Genomic DNA, 26,076 nt, shown 5'->3' on the forward strand with positions numbered 1-26,076 from the left:
AAATCCCTCCCCTAACCCTAACCCAAACTCGCCTTCGCCTCTTAATCATCGCCCCCTGCTGGCACTGCGCCTTCATACACGCGTGTACTTTTCACGCCTGAGTGAGGCAAACCGTGACACTGACACGGTGGGCCGGCGGGGGCATCACGGGCTTTGGCGTGATACTGGGTTGATATAAATGCAGTCCCTTTACCATTTGTTTACTTTTCTGTGTAAAATTTGTTAAACTGAATGAAATTAGAGGCTTGCATTTTCACTGTACCAATCACGAGACAACCCAAGTGAAGCGTTAAAGGACAAATCTGAGGACTTTTACGTCAATAATCTCATTTATTCGTAATTATTTTCCCCATAGGAAGCAAAATACGAGGAATAAACATGTTTGAGAATATGAACTTTTCTTACCTTTGTCGTTAAGACTAAGGTGTTTGAGAAGATCCCCCCCCCCTTAAGAGGGTTTTGTAAATCATCCTGACGTCATCCACAGAGAGAAAAGTCAAGTCAAATTTAGAAGACTTTATATAGTTTGTGTATTGTGACGTCACGGTCCCTTCTCTCAAGCGCACGCTCAGTCACTCTGGTGTATTTGAAAAGGTCAACGTACGGCTAATTGAAGGTTGAATTTCAGATCAACGGACAGAAATACAGATCTCTGCTATCCTCTATGTTATTCCACAAATAGACAGTCAAGGGAATTAGAGTATAGAATAATTGGTAACATGTTTCAAAACTTCATCAGTTTCTAACATTTCAGAAAGACTCGTTTCAGTTTGCTTTGACGTGGCTGGGTGGAAATTTGGCTCTAAACATCGTTGTGCCACGTGGCTCTGTGGCGCAATGGTTAGCGCATTGGACTTCTAGTCGAACTGCTGAGGTGGTATTCAAAGGTTGTGGGTTCGAGTCCCACCAGAGTCGCTGCTTTATGAACGCCACAAGAAGGAAATAATCCCGGACTTTACAGCGTGTCGTTGTTTGCATGTGCGTGAAAGAAATGTGTCCTGGTTTCTCTTTTGTGTAGTGGACTGGCAATTAATTGGAGTTAAAATATTAACAACTAATAGATATAGAAACAGACACCGCTGTGTCTGTTTCTATATCTATTAGTTGTTAATATTTTAACTCCAATGTACTTCTTACAGCATCTAGAACGGAGTACTACCCATTTATCCCTTGTGTTGTCCACACAGTCTGTATAATGCCATTGTCTTAAGGACAACTTATGACCCACCTTCATTAAACGTCTAAATTAAATCAATGCAGGAAAGTAGAGACGAACAGAAGTTGGTCCACCGCAAGGATCGGGTCCCCCGGCACAAACAGAGCAATATAGTGTACGCTGTTAAGTGCCATGAGGATATCTGTGACTTATAATTTGGGGAAACCAAACAGCCAAGAGGATGGCACAAGGCAGGAGAGCTAACACGTCAGGCCAGGACTCCACAGTCTACACCATCTACAGGCCAGGACTCCACAGTCTACACCATCTACAGGCCAGGACTCCACAGTCTACACCATCTACAGGCCAGGACTCCACAGTCTACACCATCTACAGGCCAGGACTCCACAGTCTGCACCATCTACAGGCCAGGACTCCACAGTCTACACCATCTACAGGCCAGGACTCCACAGTCTACACCATCTACAGGCCAGGACTCCACAGTCTACAGCATCTACAGACCAGTGGCCCCTCTTTCAGGGATGAGGATGTGCACATCCTTGATAGTGTAACGATCACGGATGAATAGGCTCGGTAGCCCTCGGCTAATAGATCGGACCCTTTAGTCGACTGATTAACGTTGTCGCCCGCGGTGCAGGATATACGGGTTCGCGTTCCGGCTGTGGCGCCTGCCCCCCTAATTCGCTGAATTGGTGTCAGAAGTGCTCCCCGATTTCACTCCAATGGGGAGGAATGCCGGTTTTAACAGGGAGTGAAAGAGGCCATCTATGTGAAGAGGGAACGCGTCCTTGGTAAGAGTAAATAAGAGTCATGGACCTGACTACATCTGTGGTCGTTTACTCCAATCCTGTACAAAAGAACAGAATCCTGTATTCTACTACATGCTTAGTAAGTCTTCACAGGCACAGCGTGTACCTAAGGGCTGAGAGGATGCTGTGGGAGTCCTTGTTCCCAAACCCAGTTTCCCCAAAACTCTTAATGATTTTAGACCAGTTGCTCTCATCCATTTTAATGAAAACCTTTGAAAAAGTGGTAAGGTCGGAAATCTTAAGGAAAACCGAGCATGTACTTCCCATGCAGTTTGCTTGTAGGCCACACAGAGGCGTAGATGATACCACAGTCACTTTATTCGACTTACTTTTTAAACACTTGGAGGGAAATGGGTCTCGTGCTAGACTTGTATTTGTTGATTTTTCCTCTGCTTTTAACACAATTCAATTAAACACAATTCAACTTGACAATCCCGTCCCATATTTTAACCATAGGAATGGGTTTCCATGGCTGAGCAGCTGCATGCAAGCCTTTCATCACCGAGCACAATGCCAAGTGTCGGATGGAGTGGTGTAAAGCGCGCTGCCACTGGACTCTGGAGCAGTGGAAATGTATTCTGTGGAGTGACGAATCACGCTTCTCTATCTGGCAGTCTGATGGACGAGTCTGGGTTGGGTGGGTGCCAAGAGAACATTACCCGCCTGACTGCATTGTGCCAACTGTAAAGTTTGGTGGAGGAGGGATAATGGTATAGGGTTGTTTTTCAGGGGTTGGGCTAGGCCCCTTAGTTGCAGTGAAGGGAAATCTTAATGCTTCAGCACACCAAGACATTTTGGACAATTCTATGCTTCCAACTTTGTGGGAACAGTTTGGGGAGGGTCCTTTTCTGTTCCAGCATGACTGTACCCTAGTGCACAAAGCAAGGTCCATTAAGACACGGTTGGGTGAGCTTGGTGTGGAAGAACTTGACTGGCCTGCACAGAGCCCTGACCTCAACCCCATCAAACACCTTTGGGATAAACTAGAACGGACAATCTTCAGTCTTCTCTTCCAACATCAGTGCCTGACCTTACAAATGCTCTTCTGGATGAATGGGCAAAAATTCCCACAGACACACCCCAAAATCTTGTGGAAAGCCTTATCAGAAGAATGGAAGCTGTTATAGCTGCAAAGGGGGGACCAACTCCATATTAATGCCTATGGATTTAGAACGGCATGTCATAAAAGCTCTTGTAGGTGTAATGGCCAGGTGTCCCAATATTTTTTGTACATATAGTGTACATATTTTCACATCTAATCAATCAATCAGACTGTATTTTTACATCACTTTTTATAGCACATTTTATTTGTGAAGCACGTTGTGTTACATTTGTTTGTATGAAAAGTGCTATACAAATAAAGTCTGATTGATTGATTGACTGATTGATTGATTAGATGTGGAAGTGTGTATATTTAAACATGGGCATGGCAGAGTGCAGTATTTGAATGGGAATGAACTGAAAGTGTTCATTAACGGGTGGCTCTGTGGCGCAATGGATAGCGCATTGGACTTCTAGTCAAGTACCAGAGTTGGTATTCAAAGGTTGTGGGTTCGAGTCCCACCAGAGTCGCTGCTTTATTAGAAGAGCCTGAATGAAACATGCAACCATTACATTGCTACCTACTTGATGTTTGAGATGTTGAATAGATAAAGGAAATAAACTGAGTTTAACTTTCAACGAAACTGCAAATAATAACCACCATGTTCCTTCGAACTGTGTTTACTTCTAAGGAGGTGGATGTCAAACATCTAGCGGTTCTGTAGCGCAATGGATAGCGCATTCAGATTTCTAGTCTAGTACCGGAGTTGGTATTCAAAGGATGTGGGTTCGAGTCCCACCAGAGTCGCTACTTCATTAGAAGACCTGGTCATAGAGCATGAATGAAACATGCAACCATTACATTGCTACCTTGATATTTGAGATGTTGAATATATAGAGAAAGGAAATAAATTGCGTTTCACTTTCAACGAAACTGCAAATAACCAACATGTTCCTTGAAACTGTGTTTACTTCAAAGGGAAGTGGAAGGTATAGAAATCTGACTTAGCTATAACGTAGTCTTTGGGTAATTGGTGCTGGAATGTGGTTGTCGTTCATATACCAATGAATACCTGAACTTTGGTGTCTTTAATATTGTAAAATAGCCACAGGTGTTTTGTTCTAGAAGGTTACTGTTCAATCTGCATCAGACACATCCAGGGTACGGACCTGTAGTATTTTCCATGGATGCGCTGATGTGAAGTAAAGGAACAAGTTTGAATCCCCTCGTCTGCAGATAACTTTGTGCTGTGAATTATTCATGAACCTTGCTTAGATGTGGAAATACGTACATTTAAACATGGGCGTGGCAGAGTGCAGTATTTGAATGGGAATCAACTGAAGATGTTTATTAAGGAGTGGCTCTGTGGCGCAATGGATAGCGCACTGGACTTCTAGTCAAGTACCAGAGTAGGTATTCAAAGGTTGTGGGTTCGAGTCCCACCAGAGTCGCTGCTTTATTAGAAGAGCCTGAATGAAACATGCAACCATTACATTGCTACCTACTTGATGTTTGAGATGTTGAATAGATAAAGGAAATAAACTGAGTTTAACTTTCAACGAAAACTGCGAATAACCACCATGTTCCTTCGAACTGTGTTTACTTCTAAGGAAGTGGATGTCAAACATCTAGCGGTTCTGTGGCGCAATGGATAGCGCATTCAGATTTCTAGTCTAGTACCGGAGTTGGTATTCAAAGGATGTGGGTTCGAGTCCCACCAGAGTCGCTATTTCATTAGAAGACCTGGTCATAGAGCATGAATGAAACATGCAACCATTACATTGCTATCTTGATATTTGAGATGTTGAATATATAGAGAAAGGAAATAAATTGCGTTTCACTTTCAACGAAACTGCAAATAACCAACATGTTCCTTGAAACTGTGTTTACTTCAAAGGGAAGTGGAAGTTATAGAAATCTGACTTAGCTATAATGTAGTCTTTGGGTAATTGGTGCTGGGGTGTGGTTGTCGTTCATATACCAATGAATACCTGAACTATGGTGTCTTTAATATTGTAAAATAGCCACAGGTGTTTTGTTCTAGAAGGTTACTGTTCAATCTGCATCAGACACATCCAGGGTACGGACCTGTAGTATTTTCCATGGATGCGCTGATGTGAAGTAAAGGAACAAGTTTGAATCCCCTCGTCTGCAGATACCTTTGTGCTGTGAATTATTCATGAACCTTGCTTAGATGTGGAAATACGTATATTTAAACATGGGCGTGGCAGAGTGCAGTATTTGAATGGGAATGAACTGAAAATGTTCATTAACGAGTGGCTCTGTGGCGCAATGGATAGCGCATTGGACTTCTAGTCAAGTACCAGAGTAGGTATTCAAAGGTTGTGGGTTCGAGTCCCACCAGAGTCGCTGCTTTATTAGAAGAGCCTGAATGAAACATGCAACCATTACATTGCTACCTACTTGACGTCTGAGATGTTGAATAGAGAAAGGAAATAAACCGAGTATAACTTTCAACGAAACTGCAAATAACCACCATGTTCCTTCGAACTGTGTTTACTTCTAAGGAAGTGGATGTCAAACATCTAGCGATTCTGTGGCGCAATGGATAGCGCATTCAGATTTCTAGTCTAGTACCGGAGTTGGTATTCAAAGGATGTGGGTTCGAGTCCCATCAGAGTCGCTACTTCATTAGAAGACCTGGTCATAGAGCATGAATGAAACATGCAACCATTACATTGCTATCTTGATATTTGAGATGTTGAATATATAGAGAAAGGAAATAAATTGCGTTTCACTTTCAACGAAACTGCAAATAGCCAACATGTTCCTTGAAACTGTGTTTACTTCAAAGGGAAGTGGAAGGTATAGAAATCTGACTTAGCTATAATGTAGTCTTTGGGTAATTGGTGCTGGAATGTGGTTGTCGTTCATATACCAATGAATACCTGAACTTTGGTGTCTTTAATATTGTAAAACAGCCACAGGTGTTTTGTTCTAGAAGGTTACTGTTCAATCTGCATCAGACACATCCAGGGTACGGACCTGTAGTATTTTCCATGGATGCGCTGATGTGAAGTAAAGGAACAAGTTTGCATCCCCTCGTCTGCAGATACCTTTGTGCTGTGAATTATTCATGAACCTTGCTTAGATGTGGAAATACGTATATTTAAACATGGGCGTGGTAGAGTGCAGTATTTGAATGGGAATCAACTGAAGATGTTCATGAACGAGTGGCTCTGTGGCGCAATGGATAGCGCATTGGACTTCTAGTCAAGTACCAGAGTTGGTATTCAAAGGTTGTGGGTTCGAGTCCCACCAGAGTCGCTGCTTTATTAGAAGAGCCTGTATGAAACATGCAACCATTACATTGCTACCTACTTGATGTTTGAGATGTTGAATAGATAAAGGAAATAAACTGAGTTTAACTTTCAACGAAACTGCAAATAACCACCATGTTCCTTCGAACTGTGTTTACTTCTAAGGAAGTGGATGTCAAACATCTAGCGGTTCTGTGGCGCAATGGATAGTGCATTCAGATTTCTAGTCTAGTACCGGAGTTGGTATTCAAAGGATGTGGGTTCGAGTCCCATCAGAGTCGCTACTTCATTAGAAGACCTGGTCATAGAGCATGAATGAAACATGCAACCATTACATTGCTGTCTTGATATTTGAGATGTTGAATATATACAGAAAGGAAATAAATTGCGTTTCACTTTCAACGAAACTGCAAATAACCAACATGTTCCTTGTGTTTACTTCAAAGGGAAGTGGAAGGTATAGAAATCTGACTTAGCTATAATGTAGTCTTCGGGTAATTGGTGCTGGAATGTGGTTGTCGTTCATATACCAATGAATACCTGAACTTTGGTGTCTTTAATATTGTAAAATAGCCACAGGTGTTTTGTTCTAGAAGGTTACTGTTCAATCTGCATCAGACACATCCAGGGTACGGACCTGTAGTATTTTCCATGGATGCGCTGATGTGAAGTAAAGGAACAAGTTTGCATCCCCTCGTCTGCAGATAACTTTGTGCTGTGAATTATTCATGAACCTTGCTTAGATGTGGAAATACGTATATTTAAACATGGGCGTGGCAGAGTGCAGTATTTAAATGGGAATCAACTGAAGATGTTTATTAAGGAGTGGCTCTGTGGCGCAATGGATAGCGCATTGGACTTCTAGTCAAGTACCAGAGTAGGTATTCAAAGGTTGTGGGTTCGAGTCCCACCAGAGTCGCTGCTTTATTAGAAGAGCCTGAATGAAACATGCAACCATTACATTGCTACCTACTTGATGTTTGAGACGTTGAATAGATAAAGGAAATAAACTGAGTTTAACTTTCAACGAAAACTGCAAATAACCACCATGTTCCTTCGAACTGTGTTTACTTCTAAGGAAGTGGATGTCAAACATCTAGCGGTTCTGTGGCGCAATGGATAGCGCATTCAGATTTCTAGTCTAGTACCGGAGTTGGTATTCAAAGGATGTGGGTTCGAGTCCCACCAGAGTCGCTATTTCATTAGAAGACCTGGTCATAGAGCATGAATGAAACATGCAACCATTACATTGCTATCTTGATATTTGAGATGTTGAATATATAGAGAAAGGAAATAAATTGCGTTTCACTTTCAACGAAACTGCAAATAACCAACATGTTCCTTGAAACTGTGTTTACTTCAAGGGGAAGTGGAAGGTATAGAAATCTGACTTAGCTATAATGTAGTCTTTGGGTAATTGGTGCTGGGGTGTGGTTGTCGTTCATATACCAATGAATACCTGAACTTTGGTGTCTTTAATATTGTAAAATAGCCACAGGTGTTTTGTTCTAGAAGGTTACTGTTCAATCTGCATCAGACACATCCAGGGTACGGACCTGTAGTATTTTCCATGGATGCGCTGATGTGAAGTAAAGGAACAAGTTTGAATCCCGTCGTCTGCAGATACCTTTGTGCTGTGAATTATTCATGAACCTTGCTTAGATGTGGAAATACGTACATTTAAACATGGGCGTGGCAGAGTGCAGTATTTGAATGGGAATCAACTGAAGATGTTTATTAAGGAGTGGCTCTGTGGCGCAATGGATAGCGCATTGGACTTCTAGTCAAGTACCAGAGTAGGTATTCAAAGGTTGTGGGTTCGAGTCCCACCAGAGTCGCTGCTTTATTAGAAGAGCCTGAATGAAACATGCAACCATTACATTGCTACCTACTTGATGTTTGAGATGTTGAATAGATAAAGGAAATAAACTGAGTTTAACTTTCAACGAAACTGCGAATAACCACCATGTTCCTTCGAACTGTGTTTACTTCTAAGGAAGTGGATGTCAAACATCTAGCGGTTCTGTGGCGCAATGGATAGTGCATTCAGATTTCTAGTCTAGTACCGGAGTTAGTATTCAAAGGATGTGGGTTCGAGTCCCATCAGAGTCGCTACTTCATTAGAAGACCTGGTCATAGAGCATGAATGAAACATGCAACCATTACATTGCTATCTTGATATTTGAGATGTTGAATATATAGAGAAAGGAAATAAATTGCGTTTCACTTTCAACGAAACTGCAAATAGCCAACATGTTCCTTGAAACTGTGTTTACTTCAAAGGGAAGTGGAAGGTATAGAAATCTGACTTAGCTATAATGTAGTCTTTGGGTAATTGGTGCTGGAATGTGGTTGTCATTCATATACCAATGAATAACTGAACTTTGGTGTCTTTAATATTGTAAAACAGCCACAGGTGTTTTGTTCTAGAAGGTTACTGTTCAATCTGCATCAGACACATCCAGGGTACGGACCTGTAGTATTTTCCATGGATGCGCTGATGTGAAGTAAAGGAACAAGTTTGCATCCCCTCGTCTGCAGATACCTTTGTGCTGTGAATTATTCATGAACCTTGCTTAGATGTGGAAATACGTATATTTAAACATGGGCGTGGCAGAGTGCAGTATTTGAATGGGAATGAACTGAAAATGTTCATTAACGGGTGGCTCTGTGGCGCAATGGATAGCGCATTGGACTTCTAGTCAAGTACCAGAGTTGGTATTCAAAGGTTTTGGGTTCGAGTCCCACCAGAGTCGCTGCTTTATTAGAAGAGCCTGAATGAAACATGCAACCATTACATTGCTACCTACTTGATGTTTGAGATGTTGAATAGATAAAGGAAATAAACCGAGTATAACTTTCAACGAAACTGCGAGTAACCACCATGTTCCTTCGAACTGTGTTTACTTCTAAGGAAGTGGATGTCAAACATCTAGCGGTTCTGTGGCGCAATGGATAGCGCATTCAGATTTCTAGTCTAGTAGCGGAGTTGGTATTCAAAGGATGTGGGTTCGAGTCCCATCAGAGTCGCTACTTCATTAGAAGACCTGGTCATAGAGCATGAATGAAACATGCAACCATTACATTGCTAACTTGATATTTGAGATGTTGAATATATAGAGAAAGGAAATAAATTGCGTTTCACTTTCAACGAAACTGCAAATAGCCAACATGTTCCTTGAAACTGTGTTTACTTCAAAGGGAAGTGGAAGGTATAGAAATCTGACTTAGCTATAATGTAGTCTTTGGGTAATTGGTGCTGGAATGTGGTTGTCATTCATATACCAATGAATAACTGAACTTTGGTGTCTTTAATATTGTAAAACAGCCACAGGTGTTTTGTTCTAGAAGGTTACTGTTCAATCTGCATCAGACACATCCAGGGTACGGACCTGTAGTATTTTCCATGGATGCGCTGATGTGAAGTAAAGGAACAAGTTTGCATCCCCTCGTCTGCAGATACCTTTGTGCTGTGAATTATTCATGAACCTTGCTTAGATGTGGAAATACGTATATTTAAACATGGGCGTGGTAGAGTGCAGTATTTGAATGGGAATCAACTGAAGATGTTCATTAACGAGTGGCTCTGTGGCGCAATGGATAGCGCATTGGACTTCTAGTCAAGTACCAGAGTAGGTATTCAAAGGTTGTGGGTTCGAGTCCCACCAGAGTCGCTGCTTTATTAGAAGAGCCTGAATGAAACATGCAACCATTACATTGCTACCTACTTGATGTTTGAGATGTTGAATAGAGAAAGGAAATAAACTGAGTTTAACTTTCAACGAAAACTGCGAATAACCACCATGTTCCTTCGAACTGTGTTTACTTCTAAGGAAGTGGATGTCAAACATCTAGCGGTTCTGTGGCGCAATGGATAGCGCATTCAGATTTCTAGTCTAGTACCGGAGTTGGTATTCAAAGGATGTGGGTTCGAGTCCCACCAGAGTCGCTATTTCATTAGAAGACCTGGTCATAGAGCATGAATGAAACATGCAACCATTACATTGCTATATTGATATTTGAGATGTTGAATATATAGAGAAAGGAAATAAATTGCGTTTCACTTTCAACGAAACTGCAAATAACCAACATGTTCCTTGAAACTGTGTTTACTTCAAAGCTAAGTGGAAGGTATAGAAATCTGACTTAGCTATAATGTAGTCTTTGGGTAATTGGTGCTGGAATGTGGTTGTCGTTCATATACCAATGAATACCTGAACTATGGTGTCTTTAATATTGTAAAATAGCCACAGGTGTTTTGTTCTAGAAGGTTACTGTTCAATCTGCATCAGACACATCCAGGGTACGGACCTGTAGTATTTTCCATGGATGCGCTGATGTGAAGTAAAGGAACAAGTTTGAATCCCCTCGTCTGCAGATACCTTTGTGCTGTGAATTATTCATGAACCTTGCTTAGATGTGGAAATACGTATATTTAAACATGGGCGTGGCAGAGTGCAGTATTTGAATGGGAATGAACTGAAAATGTTCATTAACGGGTGGCTCTGTGGCGCAATGGATAGCGCATTGGACTTCTAGTCAAGTACCAGAGTTGGTATTCAAAGGTTGTGGGTTCGAGTCCCACCAGAGTCGCTGCTTTATTAGAAGAGCCTGAATGAAACATGCAACCATTACATTGCTACCTACTTGACGTTTGAGATGTTGAATAGAGAAAGGAAATAAACCGAGTATAACTTTCAACGAAACTGCAAATAACCACCATGTTCCTTCGAACTGTGTTTACTTCTAAGGAAGTGGATGTCAAACATCTAGCGGTTCTGTGGCGCAATGGATAGCGCATTCAGATTTCTAGTCTAGTACCGGAGTTGGTATTCAAAGGATGTGGGTTCGAGTCCCATCAGAGTCGCTACTTCATTAGAAGACCTGGTCATAGAGCATGAATGAAACATGCAACCATTACATTGCTATCTTGATATTTGAGATGTTGAATATATAGAGAAAGGAAATAAATTGCGTTTCACTTTCAACGAAACTGCAAATAACCAACATGTTCCTTGAAACTGTGTTTACTTCAAAGGGAAGTGGAAGGTATAGAAATCTGACTTAGCTATAATGTAGTCTTTGGGTAATTGGTGCTGGAATGTGGTTGTCATTCATATACCAATGAATAACTGAACTTTGGTGTCTTTAATATTGTAAAACAGCCACAGGTGTTTTGTTCTAGAAGGTTACTGTTCAATCTGCATCAGACACATCCAGGGTACGGACCTGTAGTATTTTCCATGGATGCGCTGATGTGAAGTAAAGGAACAAGTTTGCATCCCCTCGTCTGCAGATACCTTTGTGCTGTGAATTATTCATGAACCTTGCTTAGATGTGGAAATACGTATATTTAAACATGGGCGTGGCAGAGTGCAGTATTTGAATGGGAATCAACTGAAGATGTTCATTAACGAGTGGCTCTGTGGCGCAATGGATAGCGCATTGGACTTCTAGTCAAGTACCCGAGTAGGTATTCAAAGGTTGTGGGTTCGAGTCCCACCAGAGTCGCTGTTTTATTAGAAGACCTAGTCATAAAGCATGAATGAAACATGCTACCTACTTGATGTTTGTGACGTTGAATAGATAAAGGAAATATACCGAGTTTCACTTTCAACGAAACTACAAATAACCAACATGTTTCTTGAAACTGTGTTTACTTCAATGGGAAGTGGATGTTAGAAATCGGATCCAGTCATATTGGAGTCTTTGAGTAATTGGTGCTAAAATGTGGTTTGTCGTTCATATACCAGTGAAATACTGAACCTGATAGTTGTGTCTTCAGAATGATATTGTAAAATGGTCAAAGGTGTTCTGGTCTAGAAGTTTACTGTTCCCTTTGCATCAGACACATCCATTGTACGGACCCATAGTATTCTCCATGGACGCTCTTATGTGAAGCAAACGAAGAGGTTTGCGTCCACTTGTCAGCAGATCATGTGCATGTCAATTATTCATGAACCTTCCTTAGGTATGGAAATACACTGATGAGCCAAAACATTATGACCACTCACAGGTGAACCGAATAACATCGATCACCTCTAAACAAGGGCACATGTCAAGGTATGGGTAGATTAGATGGTGACAATCAGTTCTCATAGTCAACGTGTTGGATGCAGGAGTGAAGACATGCGAGACTTTGACAAGGGCCAAATTGTTATAACCAGACGACTGGGGCAGAGCAACTCTGACACGGCAGGGCTTATGGGGTGCTCAGCAGTGGTGAGTAGAGCCCTGCGCGGGGCTGTTTTCTTAATCCCGCTCCCGCAGGATATCTGACTATCGCCCGCACCCGCAATGTGCGTGTTACACTCCCGCAAACACCCTGACCCGCACAGTAGAATTCCATTGATTTTTGTGGCTGGGTGAGGCAAAACATCTTTTACATCTTATTTAGCGGCTACAGAACAACGTCTTGAACTATGCCAACAAAGCCTTTCCTGGCGACGAAGTCACACGGCCGAATGTCTCTACAGCAAAGTGCGACACATTTCTCCTTTATATCTTAGTTTAATATGTGCAGGGAGAAGTGCTGTGCCTTTGAAAGACAGCTTACTCTGACCGGGGAGAACGGAGCAGGTATGTCACCTCAACTCGGCCCACTCCTTTTCATCATCTACATCCTCCCTCTTGGTCAGATTCTCCGCCACTTCAACTTGGACTTCCACCGTTATGCTGATGACACCCAGATATACCTCAGCACCAAATCCCCTCACAATCCACCCCTCTCTCACATCGACTCCCGTCTAGTCTGCAGTTAAAGTCTGAATGCAGCAAAACCTCCTGAAACTCAACAGTGACAACACTGAACTCTTCTTCATTGGCTCCAAGTCTACTCTAAGCCAAATCAACAACCTTGCACTCACCATCGATGACACTACTGTCTCCCCTTCCCCCCAGGCACGCAACCTTGGTGTGATCCTTGATCCCATCATCCCCCTTGAGCCACATATCCGCCAAATGGTCAAATCCTCCTTCTACCACCTTCGCAACATCGCAAAGATAAGATCCTCTCTCACACGCCCTGCTGCTGAGATACAGATCCATCCCTTCATCTCCTCCCGCCTCGATTACTGCAACTCACTCCTCTATGGCATCAGTGCTAGCTCTATCAAGAGACTCCAATTGGTCCAGAACGCATCCGCCCGACTTTTAACTTTTACCAAATCCTGCGCCACATCACCCCAGTCCTCAAAGACCTCCACTGGCTACCCATCTCCCACCGATTCAATTACAAAATCCTGGTTCTTACTTATAAAGCCCTTCACAAACTGGCTCCCCCATACCTCATCGATCTCCTCTCCCCCTACCAACCCTCTCGGTCCCTCAGATCCATCTCAGTCTCCCTTCTCTCTACCCCCAGGTCCAACCTCCCGTGGCTTTGGTGACCGAGCCTTCTCCGGAGCATCTCCCAGGCTCTGGAACTCACTTTCCCAATCATTAGAGACTCAGAATCCCTCCCACTCTTCCAATCCCGTCTCAAGACACACCTCTTCTCCATTGCCTTCTCGTGCCCCCCTGTCAGTGCTGAACCACAGGCTTGGACTGAAAACGCAGACTCAGACTCAGTTCACAAAAATCATTCCATTTAATAAAAATGAGGTCGGTAGACAGGTGATCAGATAGCAAGGCAACAGTGTCCAAATCGGCAGGCGAAAGGCGAGGTCAAAAAAGGCAAAAACAGGCCAGGAAACTATAGGGCTCAAGAAACTTACACAAGGGGAAAAAATGCTGGAACGCTGTCACAAGGAACAAGATGACGTGGCAAAGAAGGAAGAGAACACTAAGACTATAAACTCTGGAGGAGGGGAGACAATGAGACACATGTGCAACACATTAGGGCAGGGCAGGTAATCACACAGGAGGGAGACACATGAGGGCAGGAAGTAAAGGACCTGAAACGAGACAAGAGGTGAGTATCAAACTAAAACAGGAAATACAAGACAAAGAACACTGGGAGAAACAAAAGATAACTATCCAGACGGGGCGTGACACCCCCCCCCCCGTCCGCTCATACACCCCTCGTCTGGGGCAGGCTGGGGACTGAGCGCTTGACCTGCATCTGTGATTTATGTGATTTATGATGTTTGTTTTTCTTTCCCTTTATATCTGTCCAAGTGGGAGAGTACTGCTGGCGTCGTGTGTAGCTGCCGCTCCTCTCTCTCGTAGCCCCCCTTCCCATCCACCCCTGTATGGCTGTGTTAGGTTCACCTGTCGTCTCGTTTCACTCCATTTATTGTAAAGCGACTTTGAGTACTAGAAAAGCGCTATACAAGATTGAGTTATTATTACATAACCCAGTGGTGCCAAGACATGTGCCCGTTGTAGATCAACACTTTTGCACATTTGTCGCAGCTAACAAAGTCCAGTTCTTCTCCATATCTGTCTGTCAAAACTGAGAAAAATTTCCAAATATCAGACGACCTTGCTTTGTTTTTGTGTTGTAATGACCAACATTGGGTTTCTTTTCAACTTCATTTGTTGACTCCATCTTTCTTGTTAAGCGCTAGCGAAATCGTGGGGCCCGCAGTTTATTTTTTGACCGCCCGCAGCAGAGTTAAAACCGCCCGCTCCCGCGAGATTTGCGTTGAGTCCCGCAGGATCCCAATCCCAACGCAGTCCTCTGGTGGAGAGTACGTACCATGGTACTTGTCTACAGTGGTCCAAGGAGGGATAAAAAACAAACTGGTGACAGGATGTTGGGCACCCAAGGCTTATCAATGCGCAAGGGCAACACAGGCTATTCCGTCTGGTCTGAACCAACCGAGGGTCTACTGTGGCACAAGTTATTTAGTGATGGTTACAGGAGGAACCTGTCACGACACCAGGCTTGGGGAGTAACGGAATACATTAACGGGCGTTAGGTAATCAGGATATAAAAAATGTAATGTAACAAGCATGAATGAGTAGACTCGCGATCCCATTGTCGGGCCCTTTAGTGGACTGGTTAACGTAGTCGCCCGTGGTGCGGGAGACCCGGGTTCAAGTCCCGGCTGCGGCTGCGGCGGCGGTTCCCGGCTGCCTCCCGAATTCGCTACATTGGTGTCAGAAGTGGAATGGTGAGACCATGAGGCCATGGGTGCGCGTGCGCCCAGAGGCGTGAGGGGAGCTGATACGAAGGAGGGGGAGGGGTGTAACGACCACGGATGACTACAGTCGCTAGCCCCGCTAGGATCCTTCAGTCGACTGGTTAACGTAGTCGCCTGTAGTGCGGGAGACCTGGGTTCGCGTTCCAGCTGCCCCCCCGAATTCGCTACAGTTACAGAAAAAAAAGATGTAAAAATTTGTAATCAGTTACCAAGTGTAATCCTATTTTTCAGGATTACATTTTAAATACAGTATAATAATTGTGGTCACTCGCTCACTCGTGGACGACCTGAGAGGGACGCGAGACGTGGGCGGCGCATAAGCGTTCCGTCATCCAGTCCGTACTGACTCTGCGGTCTGTGTTTGGACGTCTCTGCCCATCTCAACTGTCAGTCAGCAGCAGCTAACCTGCCTTCACCAGGCTGACTGACAGCAGAATTTGACTGAACCAACGTAGTTTTCATGTCGGCTCCATGGGAAGAAATCAACAGTGTGTGTAGGTATTGATCCATCCATCCATCCATCCATCCATCCGTCCATCATCCAAGCCGCTTATCCTGCTTTCAGGGTCGCAGGGATTGCCGGAGCCTATCCCAGCAGTCATTGGGCGGCAGGCGGGGACACACCCTGGACAGGCCACCAGGCCATCACGCACCTAGGAACAATTTAGTACGGCTGATCCACCTGACCTACATGTCTTTGGACTGTGGGAGGAAACCGGAGCACCCGGAGGAAACCCACGCAGACACGGGGAGAACATGCAAACCCCACACAGAGGACGACCCGGGAAGATCCCCAAGGGTGGACTACCCCGGGGCTGGAACCCAGGACCTTGTTGCTGTGAGGCGACCGTGCTAACCAATGCGCCACCGTGTATTGACACATTGATTTTGTTTCCACGCCCACCTTAGCGAATGAGAGGGATCTATCTGCTTGTGGTGCAACAGGCAGCTCACAGACAGACTTTGAGACTTGGTCAGTCAATACAGATACGGTTAATGAGTCCAAAACACATACTTGTGTGATTTAAACAGCTGTCTGTGCATATCACGCGCCACTAAACGAGACAAAAATAGACTCGAAGCGTAACAAAACCCGCTTCTAACAGTCGGTGTGGATTAATACATTTGTAACCCTTCTTTTTTTACGTTGGTAGCGTTCCCACTTCTTCTGGCCTGCGGTTAATAAGCGGCTACAGACGTCTGAGTAGTGTAGCGGTCTATTCCGTTGTCTACCAACACTGGGATCGCCGGTTCGAATCCCCGTGTTACCTCCGGCTTGGTCGGGCGTCCCTACGGACACAATTGGCCGTGTCTGCGTCTGGGAAGCCGGATGTGGGTATGTGTCCTGGTCGCTGCACTAGCGCCCCCTCTGGTCAGCCGCCGCGCCTGTTCAGAGGGGAGGGGGAACTGGGGGGAATAGCATGATCCTCCCACGCGCTACATCCCCCTGGCGAAACTCCTCACTGTCAGGTGAAAAGAAGCGGTTGGCGACTGCACAATTATGGGAGGAGGCACGTGGTAGTCTGCAGCCCTCCCTGGGTCGGTTCTCTCCCGTGTACAAGGAAGAAAGGGGGAAATCCAGTACTTGAATGAACACTTGAGCTGTAGGCAAGCTGTGGCAGATACTGGTCCCATTCACCACCACTTTGTGATATGTACTTAGCAAGTAGACCTTTCAGTGTCCTGTTTAGTCTCTCCACCACATCTTTTGACCAGACATGCCAGTAAATCAGTTTAATCTTTTACCACTATATCTTATATTGATTAGATAGATAGATAGATAGATCTTGATTACCACGTTAAATTATCAACCATGTTGCAGCACTTAATTCCTAATCTCGACTTCATTATTAAGATCGATAGCACACTCGTAAATACTGCAGTTGAAGGAGCTTCTGCAGGATTTTTTACACGGTCAAATATAACCACAAGGTGGCAGCAAAGATCAGGACGTAACCACAGAAAGGTGACTCGGTTCATCTGGACACAACGTTTAGTGAGAAACGTTTCATCACTCATCAGTTTGAACTGGCTGCAGGTACCCCCACCCTTATAAACAATACCGTGACTGCAGGTGTCCCCACCCTTATAACCAATACAGTGGCTGCAGGTGTCCCCACCCTTATAACCAATACAGTGACTGCAGGTGTCCCCACCCTTATAAACAATACAGTGACTGCAGGTACCCCCACCCTTATAACCAATACAGTGACTGCAGGTGTCCCCACCCTTATAAACAATACAGTGACTGCAGGTGTCCCCGCCCTTATAAACAATACAGTGAATGCAGGTGTCCCCACCCTTATAAACAATACAGTGACTACAGGTGTCCCCCACCCTTATAAACAATACAGTGACTACAGGTGTCCCCCACCCTTATAAACAATACAGTGAATGCAGGTGTCCCCACCCTTATAAACAATACAGTGACTACAGGTGTCCCCACCCTTATAAACAATACAGTGACTACAGGTGTCCCCCACCCTTATAAACAATACAGTGACTGCAGGTGTCCCCACCCTTATAAACAATAGAGTGACTGCAGGTGTCCCCACCCTTATAAACAATACCGTGACTGCACGCGCTACGTCCCCCTGGTGAAGCTCCTCACTGTCAGGTGAAAAGAAGCGGCTGGTGACTCCACATGTATCGGAGGAGGCCTGTGGTGGTCTGCAGCACCTCCCCGGATGGGCAGAGCAGCGACCGGGACGGCTCCGAAGAGTAGGGCAATTGGGCAAATACAATTGGGGAGACAAAGGGGGAAAATCACCCCCCCCAAAAAAAAAAAATCTGAAATGACCAACAAATCCTCACATCAAACTCAGAGAAGAGATGTCAGCATGCATCACCCACTCGGTGTTGTAGCAAGAAAAACTGAGAATATACACTACCGTTCAAAAGTTTGGGATCACCCAAACAATTTCGTGTTTTCCATGAAAAGTCACACTTATTCACCACCATATGTTGTGAAATGAATAGAAAATAGAGTCAAGACATTGACAAGGTTAGAAATAATGATTTGTATTTGAAATAAGATTTTTTTTACATCAAACTTTGCTTTCGTCAAAGAATCCTCCATTTGCAGCAATTACAGCATTGCAGACCTTTGGCATTCTAGCTGTTAATTTGTTGAGGTAATCTGGAGAAATTGCACCCCACGCTTCCAGAAGCAGCTCCCACAAGTTGGATTGGTTGGATGGGCACTTCTTTGAGCAGATTGAGTTTCTGGAGCATCACATTTGTGGGGTCAATTAAACGCTCAAAATGGCCAGAAAAAGAGAACTTTCATCTGAAACTCGACAGTCTATTCTTGTTCTTAGAAATGAAGGCTATTCCATGCGAGAAATTGCTAAGAAATTGAAGATTTCCTACACCGGTGTGTACTACTCCCTTCAGAGGACAGCACAAACAGGCTCTAACAGGTACTATTTAATGAAGATGCCAGTTGGGGACCTGTGAGGCGTCTGTTTCTCAAACTAGAGACTCTAATGTACTTATCTTCTTGCTCAGTTGTGCAACGCGGCCTCCCACTTCTTTTTCTACTCTGGTTAGAGCCTGTTTGTGCTGTCCTCTGAAGGGAGTAGTACACACCGGTGTAGGAAATCTTCAATTTCTTAGCAATTTCTCGCATGGAATAGCCTTCATTTCTAAGAACAAGAATAGACTGTCGAGTTTCAGATGAAAGTTCTCTTTTTCTGGCCATTTTGAGCGTTTAATTGACCCCACAAATGTGATGCTCCAGAAACTCAATCTGCTCAAAGAAGTGCCCATCCAACCAATCCAACTTGTGGGAGCTGCTTCTGGAAGCGTGGGGTGCAATTTCTCCAGATTACCTCAACACATTAACAGCTAGAATGCCAAAGGTCTGCAATGCTGTAATTGCTGCAAATGGAGGATTCTTTGACGAAAGCAAAGTTTGATGTAAAAAAAATCTTATTTCAAATACAAATCATTATTTCTAACCTTGTCAATGTCTTGACTCTATTTTCTATTCATTTCACAACATATGGTGGTGAATAAGTGTGACTTTTCATGGAAAACACAAAATTGTTTGGGTGATCCCAAACTTTTGAACGGTAGTGTAAAGAAGCAATAAAATGTCCAGAGATAAATAAAACTTAGTTAACACAACCCTTCCCCGTCCTTACAGTGTGTTGTACTTCTTCTGGGACTGTGTAATGTGTGCACTTTTTTGAGCCCCATGCTCGGACTGTTCCACAGTTTTACCCCACAGGCTGAAATGCCCAGGCTCTTCACAGCTGCACCAACACGCCACCTCCTGAAGGCCGAGTTCCCTCTCAAAGTACTATTCCCCTTCTGTCTGAGAACGTTTTGTGTGTACCGCTCGGTAGTAGATCATTTGTGTTGCGTTCAATCCTACTAAACCCCTCAACGTCAAGGCGCTCGACCTTAGAACTAGCTTGTTGGTGCGTTCACGATATCCCACATTATGAACTAGCCTTATGCCTCTTCTTCGTGGGGTACATAATGGCTGTAGGTCGGTTTCGTGGGTGTTACCCCGCACCTCCACCCAGTAGATCAGATATGGAGAAATAAGTGAATAATGAAAGAGTGTACAATGATTCATTTTACTTTATATTTTATATTTTTTATATTTTTTATGCTAATGATGCTAAGATTTTCACTGGGAGTGATGAAGAAGGACAGGATTAGGAAGGAGTATATTAGAGGGACAGCTCAGGTTGGACGGTTTGGAGACAAAGCAAGAGAGACAAGATTGAGACGGTTTGGACATGTGTGGAGGAGAGATGCTGGGTATACTGGGAGAAGGATGCTGAATATGGAGCTGCCAGGGAAGAGGAGAAGAGGAAGGCCAAAGAGGAGGTTTATGGATGTGGTGAGGGAGGACATGCAGGTGGCTGGTGTGACAGAGGAAGATGCAGAGGACAGGAAGAGATGGAAACGGATGATCCGCTGTGGCGCCCCCTAACGGGAGCAGCCGAAAGTAGTAGTAGTAGATATTTTTTTATGTTAATATTTTTTCATATATTCATGATTTATTTTATTTTATAACTGATCCAGAAGGTGACTTGTTTTTCTCCCTCCCACAGACAGACAGAAGCTGATTACCACACTGAATTATCAACCCGTGACGCAGCACTGAATTCATTAGCTCGACTTGGTCCAGGGTGTCTCCCCACCGGCCCCCCCAACGACTGCCGGGATAGGCTCCAGCATCCCCGCCACCCTGAGAGCAGGATAAGCGGTTCAGATAACGGATGGATTGGACTTCATTTGTCAAGCTAGATCCACATAATAGCGCACTCATAAATACTGCAGCTGAAGGAGCTTCTGCAGGCTTGTTGCACGGTCAAATATGACCACAAGGTGGCAGCAAACATCGGGACGTCACCACAGAGAGGTGACTCAGGCCATCTTTTTTTTAGTGGTGGTGGTGGTGGTGGGGGGGGGGCTCGGTCCATCTGGACGCAACGTTTATGGTTTTGGTTGCGCAATGGCTGACGCACTTCCTTTGTGCTGTAAACCGGGTCTTCGTTTACCCGCGGGGGTCGTACCCGGTGGCAGGCAGAACTGCAAGCGTGAGAGCGAGGCTTATCGGAACCGGTCTAAACGCTGATGACGTCATTGATTATTCTACAGACGTTACACCGTGCAGCGCTTACGTCATCATGAGAAGAAATAGCGACGTAGCGACGCCCCCCCCCCCCGAGCTACGCTTCATTCATGTCCTTTAAAAACCGGACCATAGGGGGCGCCCCGGTGGCTCACCTGGTAGCGTGCGTACCACACAAGTCTGAGTCCTCACCGCAAGCGGCCTGGGTTCGAATCCGGACCTGGGCCCCCTGCTGCACGTCACCCCCCCCCTTTCCTGCCTCCCTCCCTGCTGCCGCTGTCAAAATAAAGCAGAAAAAATAAACTGGAACAGCTGTCAGATAAACGAGTTCCTGTGACGTAAGACGACAATGACGTCAAACCAATTAGCAGGTGAGGGAACTTCAACCCTGCAACGAAAGGGATGAGAAAATAAATGCGACCTCACACACACAGTTAATACCCCCAGGAAGTGAAGACAACTCTATATTTAGACCTTCTGCATCACTGCACACCTCTGGCTCAGTAATGCACACACACACACACATACACACACACACAATTCACATCCGCACACAGAAACAAATGAAGAAATGCTTCAATACACACACACACACACACACACACACACACACACACAGGGCTGCACACATGCCTGTGTCATAACACAAACGTGCACGGACCCAACCAACCACACACACACACACACACTATTGTGTTGCCAGGATGTGCTCCCTATCTTTGTCTGGATAAGAACCTTCAAACTTATCCTATGAATAGCTTGCATACGGGACGCACACACACACACACACGCACACACACACACACACGCACACGCACACACACACACTCGTTACTCAGTCTTATCATGGCCACCGGATTCAAACAGCGCAGCCGTTTCGTTCTCCGTCCCACGACCCTTTAGTCTTGATTGTAAGCGCAGCGTTGGGCAACCTGACGTGTACCCACCAGCGCCGCGTGACGCGCGACAATCTGGTCACATTCTGCTCGTTGCGACAGGCCCTGAAGCCGCACGAGAGCGAGGCTGCTGGGGGAGGGGGTGGTGGGGGGGTCATGCATTTTTCAACTCTGGCCTCCTTCCCAGCCGTGTGACTGGGTGGGGGGTGGGTCGCTCCGCGCTGCGTTGTGCTTTGATAACCTTCGCGTCATTTTAACAACACGCGTTCACACCGAAGAGTCGCGCGGTTGTAGAAAGCGCGCGAGTTTGATCGCCTGGTTTTATTGGTGTTACAGTCACTCACCATTAGACGTCTTCATAGCAGAACAACGCGTCTGTTATCTGGATTGGTGGCAAAGGCGTCGATGTCAGGGTCCGGCTCTTGTGTCCTGCTGGTGATTATGGCCAAGCAATGCCGGGTTGCTGCTCCTGCTTCATTTTGAATTCCGTCCATGCCTCTGTAAACTACTAATAAGACACGTTAGCCCCTAGCTAATGGGTCTGACCCTTTAGCCGAGCGGTTAGTGATGTCGCCTTGTGGTGCAGTACACCCGTATCGAATCCCGCACTGGGCAAGAAAAGAACCGGTTACATTGGTGGCAGCGGCGGGATCCGGAAGTGTGCTGCACCTTGGGTGGCGCTATACTCCAGCCAGACATACCGCTCGAACCGGCCTCTATTGAAACTCCTTTGTCGAGCCCCAAACGTCTGTGATCGGTATGCGTTAAGAGTTGGGCGTCCTGGCTCTTCCCGTGGACGTTGGCTAACGTCCACGATAGCATCCGCGTTAGCCGTAGCATCGTCAAACTGGTTCTGCTCCTGCTCTGGCGGATCTCCCGTCTCCCCGCTTGTTTCAGGAGACTAGCTGTCAGCTGTTGCGGGTTGATCAGCCACAAAACGTGGCCGTTTGGAGACCAAGAAACGATCCATTTCGGACGACACCGGTCACCGACTTCTGCGTTGAGGACGCGCCTTCGATCATTAACCAGCCGTTAGCCAACCACGCCTGCTATTCTACGCGCCACCACTAAAATGCGTGGGGGCGCTAGAGAACCTACCGTAAATACTATATTATCGGTCCTCTATTAATAGGATCAGACTGGTCCTATGAATAGATGATCGATAAAGACCAGATAATGTCACACGGTCAAACAATCTAATTAATTCCATTTACAATTAATGTATATGGTGAATTGATTTGTTAATTTATTTTGTAACTTCTTCACACATTTCTTTTTTTCTCCCACCGAATAAATTAATTGTTCGACTGTGTGACGACCAGATGTCACACAGTCGAACAATTAATTCAGTTAATTTAATTAACAATTAATTTATGTTATAAATTAATGTATTGTCTGCGATGGACCTGCGACCTGTCCGGGGTGTTTCCCCGCCTTCAGCCCAGTGAGCACTGGGATAGGCTCCAGCACCCCGTGACCCTCATCAGGATAAGCGGCTTGGAAAATCAACGAATGAATGAATGAATGAATGAATGAGTGAGTGAATGAGTGAGTGAGTTTATTAATGTATTTTGTAACTTCTTCAGATGTTTCATTTTATTGAATAAAATGAAACGTGTGAAGAAGTGACAACATTTGTGGTGGGGCGCTATCCCTGCAAATTCTAAAAGTTGAGTTTACTTTAAAAAATGATTAAGTTCATTTACTTACTTTTTCCCAGGCGTAAATCAGTTTCCTGATTATTCTAAGTAAACTTCACTTTTAGAATTTACATCGTACGGGGGTGCTATGGCCTTTCTTGAGGTTAAGCCCTCCCCCCGACCCCCCCACCCCTTACGCCGCCTCTGGTGGGCGGGGACCACTGCAGTACTTAGAGTCCTGCGCCCCGGAGATACCGATACTCCCTCGAATCCCGCAGGAACTTTTTCCCCAATCGGACCGCTGAGAGTCGGCTCGCGCAGATCAATCCATCGGAAGGTAAAGACGGAGATGTCGGGCATGGCGGCACCCACGCGTCAGGACACCAGGAAGTTGTTCGAGAATCTTTCCGGCGCTGGAAAATCCATCGCTGTGCTGACAAGTGGAGGAGATGCGCAAGGTACCGTTCATCACAACGCAGCTCCCATCTAAACAAGTGGGGGTTATACGGCGAGGCGTATGTAGAGGACAGGCTTTGGGCGCAACAGTTAGTAAATACAAAAACAAAACGAAAGCAGGGCATGGGCACGGGGCAGGGCACGGGGCTCATTCTCTGTGTTGCAGGCGATTCCACGGGCGTTTGCTTTGGTTTTTTTGGGGGGAGTTTGTCGCGTTTTAATGCAACTGAGCGGGAGTCACTCAACTCCCGATGCTCCTGTTCCAAGACGCAGATCCCATTTATGGATGTGGCAACAATTGCATCTGATTTGTTTTCATCAGAACACGACAGCTGTCCACACATACATGGACAACTGGCACATCTATTGCTACATTATTTGCATCATCATCGGCAAATCACTAGGGGTCGAGTACGACCGTCCCCCTTCGAGGTCCTTGCTGGAGGACGCCTGCGCGTGACAGCTCTTTACGTTGGAGAGGCTGACGCGCCTGCAGCCACCACACGGTCCTTGGCAGAGGGTGGCCAGAGTCCGATGGCATGGAGAGCCAAGACCGATTGGGGACCACCCTCTGTCGCAGCCTTCATCCGCCTTCGCTGGCGTTGTCTCGCGCCGGTTCCGCTGTTGAGGTCTTTGCCGGATCCGCGCTTCGTCCGGAACCTCCCCCCTTGACCCCGTCCGCCTTGGGTGACCCTACCAGGAGCCAAGCTCCGGGGCGGCACGGCTCTCGGGATCATTTAGAATACGCAAGCTTCTCCACCCCGACGAGGTGGGGATTATTTGCGTACTTTCATACAAGTGATACAGAGGTGTAACGTCGCTTTCCAGACAGTCTAACCAGTCCCGAGGCGATACGTCCAGTGATTAACGAGTAAGCGAGAAGGCACGCTGCCAACACAAGCTACTCTTACTCGCGTGTGTAGCTTGTGCGTCCCGGGGCGTCTGTCTCCGCGCGTGTGCCGCAGATGCAATTAAGAGGGCTTACACATAATAATGGACGACAGACTCTGCAACATCTCATGAGCAGAAATAGCCGCAGAAGCACCCGTGTGCGTGCACACGAATCACATGAGCGACGGCCGCGGCTGGCCAGATGCGGCAGCACGCGCTGGGAAGGTTGAATATAACGCCCCCCCCCACCCCCACCACCACCACCTCCTCCGACATGCGTCGACGCACGCTTCGCTCGTCTCGCAGGATTCCGCTGGGGCGGACACGCGTGTCGTGCGCGTGAGGGCTACGTGCTGAGCGGCGGGTACGCCCTCCGCGCGTCACCGCACACGTCGGAGCACGGTGCGCGCGTTTTAAGACGCGGCGGGTGACTCACGGAGTTTTTAAATAAGGGACTCCTTACAGCGCCCACCGCCCGGTGTTACGGCAAAGACGCCGAAACACCGGGCCGGAATGTCACACGAACCCAGCCTCTTGCGCCAGGATGTGAAGACGTCGCGCGACGCATCCTTGCTGGGTGTTACGTAACGGCGTGTGCCCATAGGGTGCGCGGGTGAAGCGGTGGTGCTGTGATGCTGCGGCCTCGCTGCACGGTTTCTACGGCTACAGTGCACAGGCCAGCGGCGGTTGGTGCAAAAAAATGTCAAAAAAAATTTGGGGGGGGGGGGCGAAATTTACCTTGGCGCAGCACACCTGACAGCTGCTTTAGTGTCCACACAGAGTTATTAAGAAGGACAGTGTAGCCTATAGGTTCTATCAGGGCTCGTAGACGGTGGATGATTGACAGCCGAGACGAGCCGTCATGGTGGGTGTGAACATGATTGACAGCCACGAGAGTTGTCCAATCACATTAGATCAAAAAACATTGAAACAATACCAGTTCGCTGCCAATAAAAATGGGCGTGTCTGGGGCGGCACAGAACTGTGCCCCCTGGAAAATCTGAAGAAACCAATCAGACGGCAGCGTCAGGTCACCTGCTCGCCACAAGTTCGAGGGCTTACATGAGGTATGGTTTGGCCGGCACCCCCCCACCCAGGAAGTATATGTATTCAGACAGGAAGTATATGTATTCAGACAGGAACCAACCAAACACCATTTGAACCAATATTTAATGCTGCTGACAGACTGACAACACTTT

General features: G+C 45.9%; 1 protein-coding gene and 11 non-coding genes across 12 annotated transcripts in view; all 12 read left to right on the forward strand.

The window, feature by feature from the left end:
• The first annotated feature begins 823 nt into the window (after nucleotides 1-823).
• On the forward strand, nucleotides 824-915 carry trnar-ucu (transfer RNA arginine (anticodon UCU)). Its single transcript is given in 2 exon segments — nucleotides 824-860; nucleotides 880-915. It is a non-coding gene; the product is annotated as a tRNA-Arg (tRNA).
• A 2,551-nt stretch (nucleotides 916-3,466) lies between these two features.
• Nucleotides 3,467-3,558, forward strand: trnar-ucu (transfer RNA arginine (anticodon UCU)). Its single transcript is given in 2 exon segments — nucleotides 3,467-3,503; nucleotides 3,523-3,558. It is a non-coding gene; the product is annotated as a tRNA-Arg (tRNA).
• Nucleotides 3,559-4,387: 829 nt separating this feature from the next.
• trnar-ucu (transfer RNA arginine (anticodon UCU)) lies at nucleotides 4,388-4,479 on the forward strand. The gene is given in 2 exon segments: nucleotides 4,388-4,424; nucleotides 4,444-4,479. It is a non-coding gene; the product is annotated as a tRNA-Arg (tRNA).
• Nucleotides 4,480-5,306: 827 nt separating this feature from the next.
• On the forward strand, nucleotides 5,307-5,398 carry trnar-ucu (transfer RNA arginine (anticodon UCU)). Its single transcript is given in 2 exon segments — nucleotides 5,307-5,343; nucleotides 5,363-5,398. It is a non-coding gene; the product is annotated as a tRNA-Arg (tRNA).
• Nucleotides 5,399-6,224: 826 nt separating this feature from the next.
• trnar-ucu (transfer RNA arginine (anticodon UCU)) lies at nucleotides 6,225-6,316 on the forward strand. The gene is given in 2 exon segments: nucleotides 6,225-6,261; nucleotides 6,281-6,316. It is a non-coding gene; the product is annotated as a tRNA-Arg (tRNA).
• Nucleotides 6,317-7,136: 820 nt separating this feature from the next.
• On the forward strand, nucleotides 7,137-7,228 carry trnar-ucu (transfer RNA arginine (anticodon UCU)). Its single transcript is given in 2 exon segments — nucleotides 7,137-7,173; nucleotides 7,193-7,228. It is a non-coding gene; the product is annotated as a tRNA-Arg (tRNA).
• Nucleotides 7,229-8,055: 827 nt separating this feature from the next.
• On the forward strand, nucleotides 8,056-8,147 carry trnar-ucu (transfer RNA arginine (anticodon UCU)). The gene is given in 2 exon segments: nucleotides 8,056-8,092; nucleotides 8,112-8,147. It is a non-coding gene; the product is annotated as a tRNA-Arg (tRNA).
• An 826-nt stretch (nucleotides 8,148-8,973) lies between these two features.
• On the forward strand, nucleotides 8,974-9,065 carry trnar-ucu (transfer RNA arginine (anticodon UCU)). Its single transcript is given in 2 exon segments — nucleotides 8,974-9,010; nucleotides 9,030-9,065. It is a non-coding gene; the product is annotated as a tRNA-Arg (tRNA).
• An 826-nt stretch (nucleotides 9,066-9,891) lies between these two features.
• Nucleotides 9,892-9,983, forward strand: trnar-ucu (transfer RNA arginine (anticodon UCU)). The gene is given in 2 exon segments: nucleotides 9,892-9,928; nucleotides 9,948-9,983. It is a non-coding gene; the product is annotated as a tRNA-Arg (tRNA).
• Nucleotides 9,984-10,810: 827 nt separating this feature from the next.
• On the forward strand, nucleotides 10,811-10,902 carry trnar-ucu (transfer RNA arginine (anticodon UCU)). The gene is given in 2 exon segments: nucleotides 10,811-10,847; nucleotides 10,867-10,902. It is a non-coding gene; the product is annotated as a tRNA-Arg (tRNA).
• An 826-nt stretch (nucleotides 10,903-11,728) lies between these two features.
• Nucleotides 11,729-11,820, forward strand: trnar-ucu (transfer RNA arginine (anticodon UCU)). The gene is given in 2 exon segments: nucleotides 11,729-11,765; nucleotides 11,785-11,820. It is a non-coding gene; the product is annotated as a tRNA-Arg (tRNA).
• An 11,957-nt stretch (nucleotides 11,821-23,777) lies between these two features.
• LOC130124132 (ATP-dependent 6-phosphofructokinase, platelet type-like) overlaps nucleotides 23,778-26,076 on the forward strand; it is a 69,142-nt gene continuing 66,843 nt past the window's right edge. Inside the window, exon 1 of the mRNA XM_056293564.1 lies at nucleotides 23,778-23,988. Coding sequence (XP_056149539.1) covers nucleotides 23,880-23,988 — 109 coding nt within the window. The 5' untranslated portion in view covers nucleotides 23,778-23,879. The remainder of the gene's footprint in view (nucleotides 23,989-26,076) is intronic.

This window comes from Lampris incognitus, chromosome 14 (genome assembly GCF_029633865.1).
Source record: "Lampris incognitus isolate fLamInc1 chromosome 14, fLamInc1.hap2, whole genome shotgun sequence".
NCBI classification, from domain to species: Eukaryota; Metazoa; Chordata; class Actinopteri; order Lampriformes; family Lampridae; genus Lampris; species Lampris incognitus.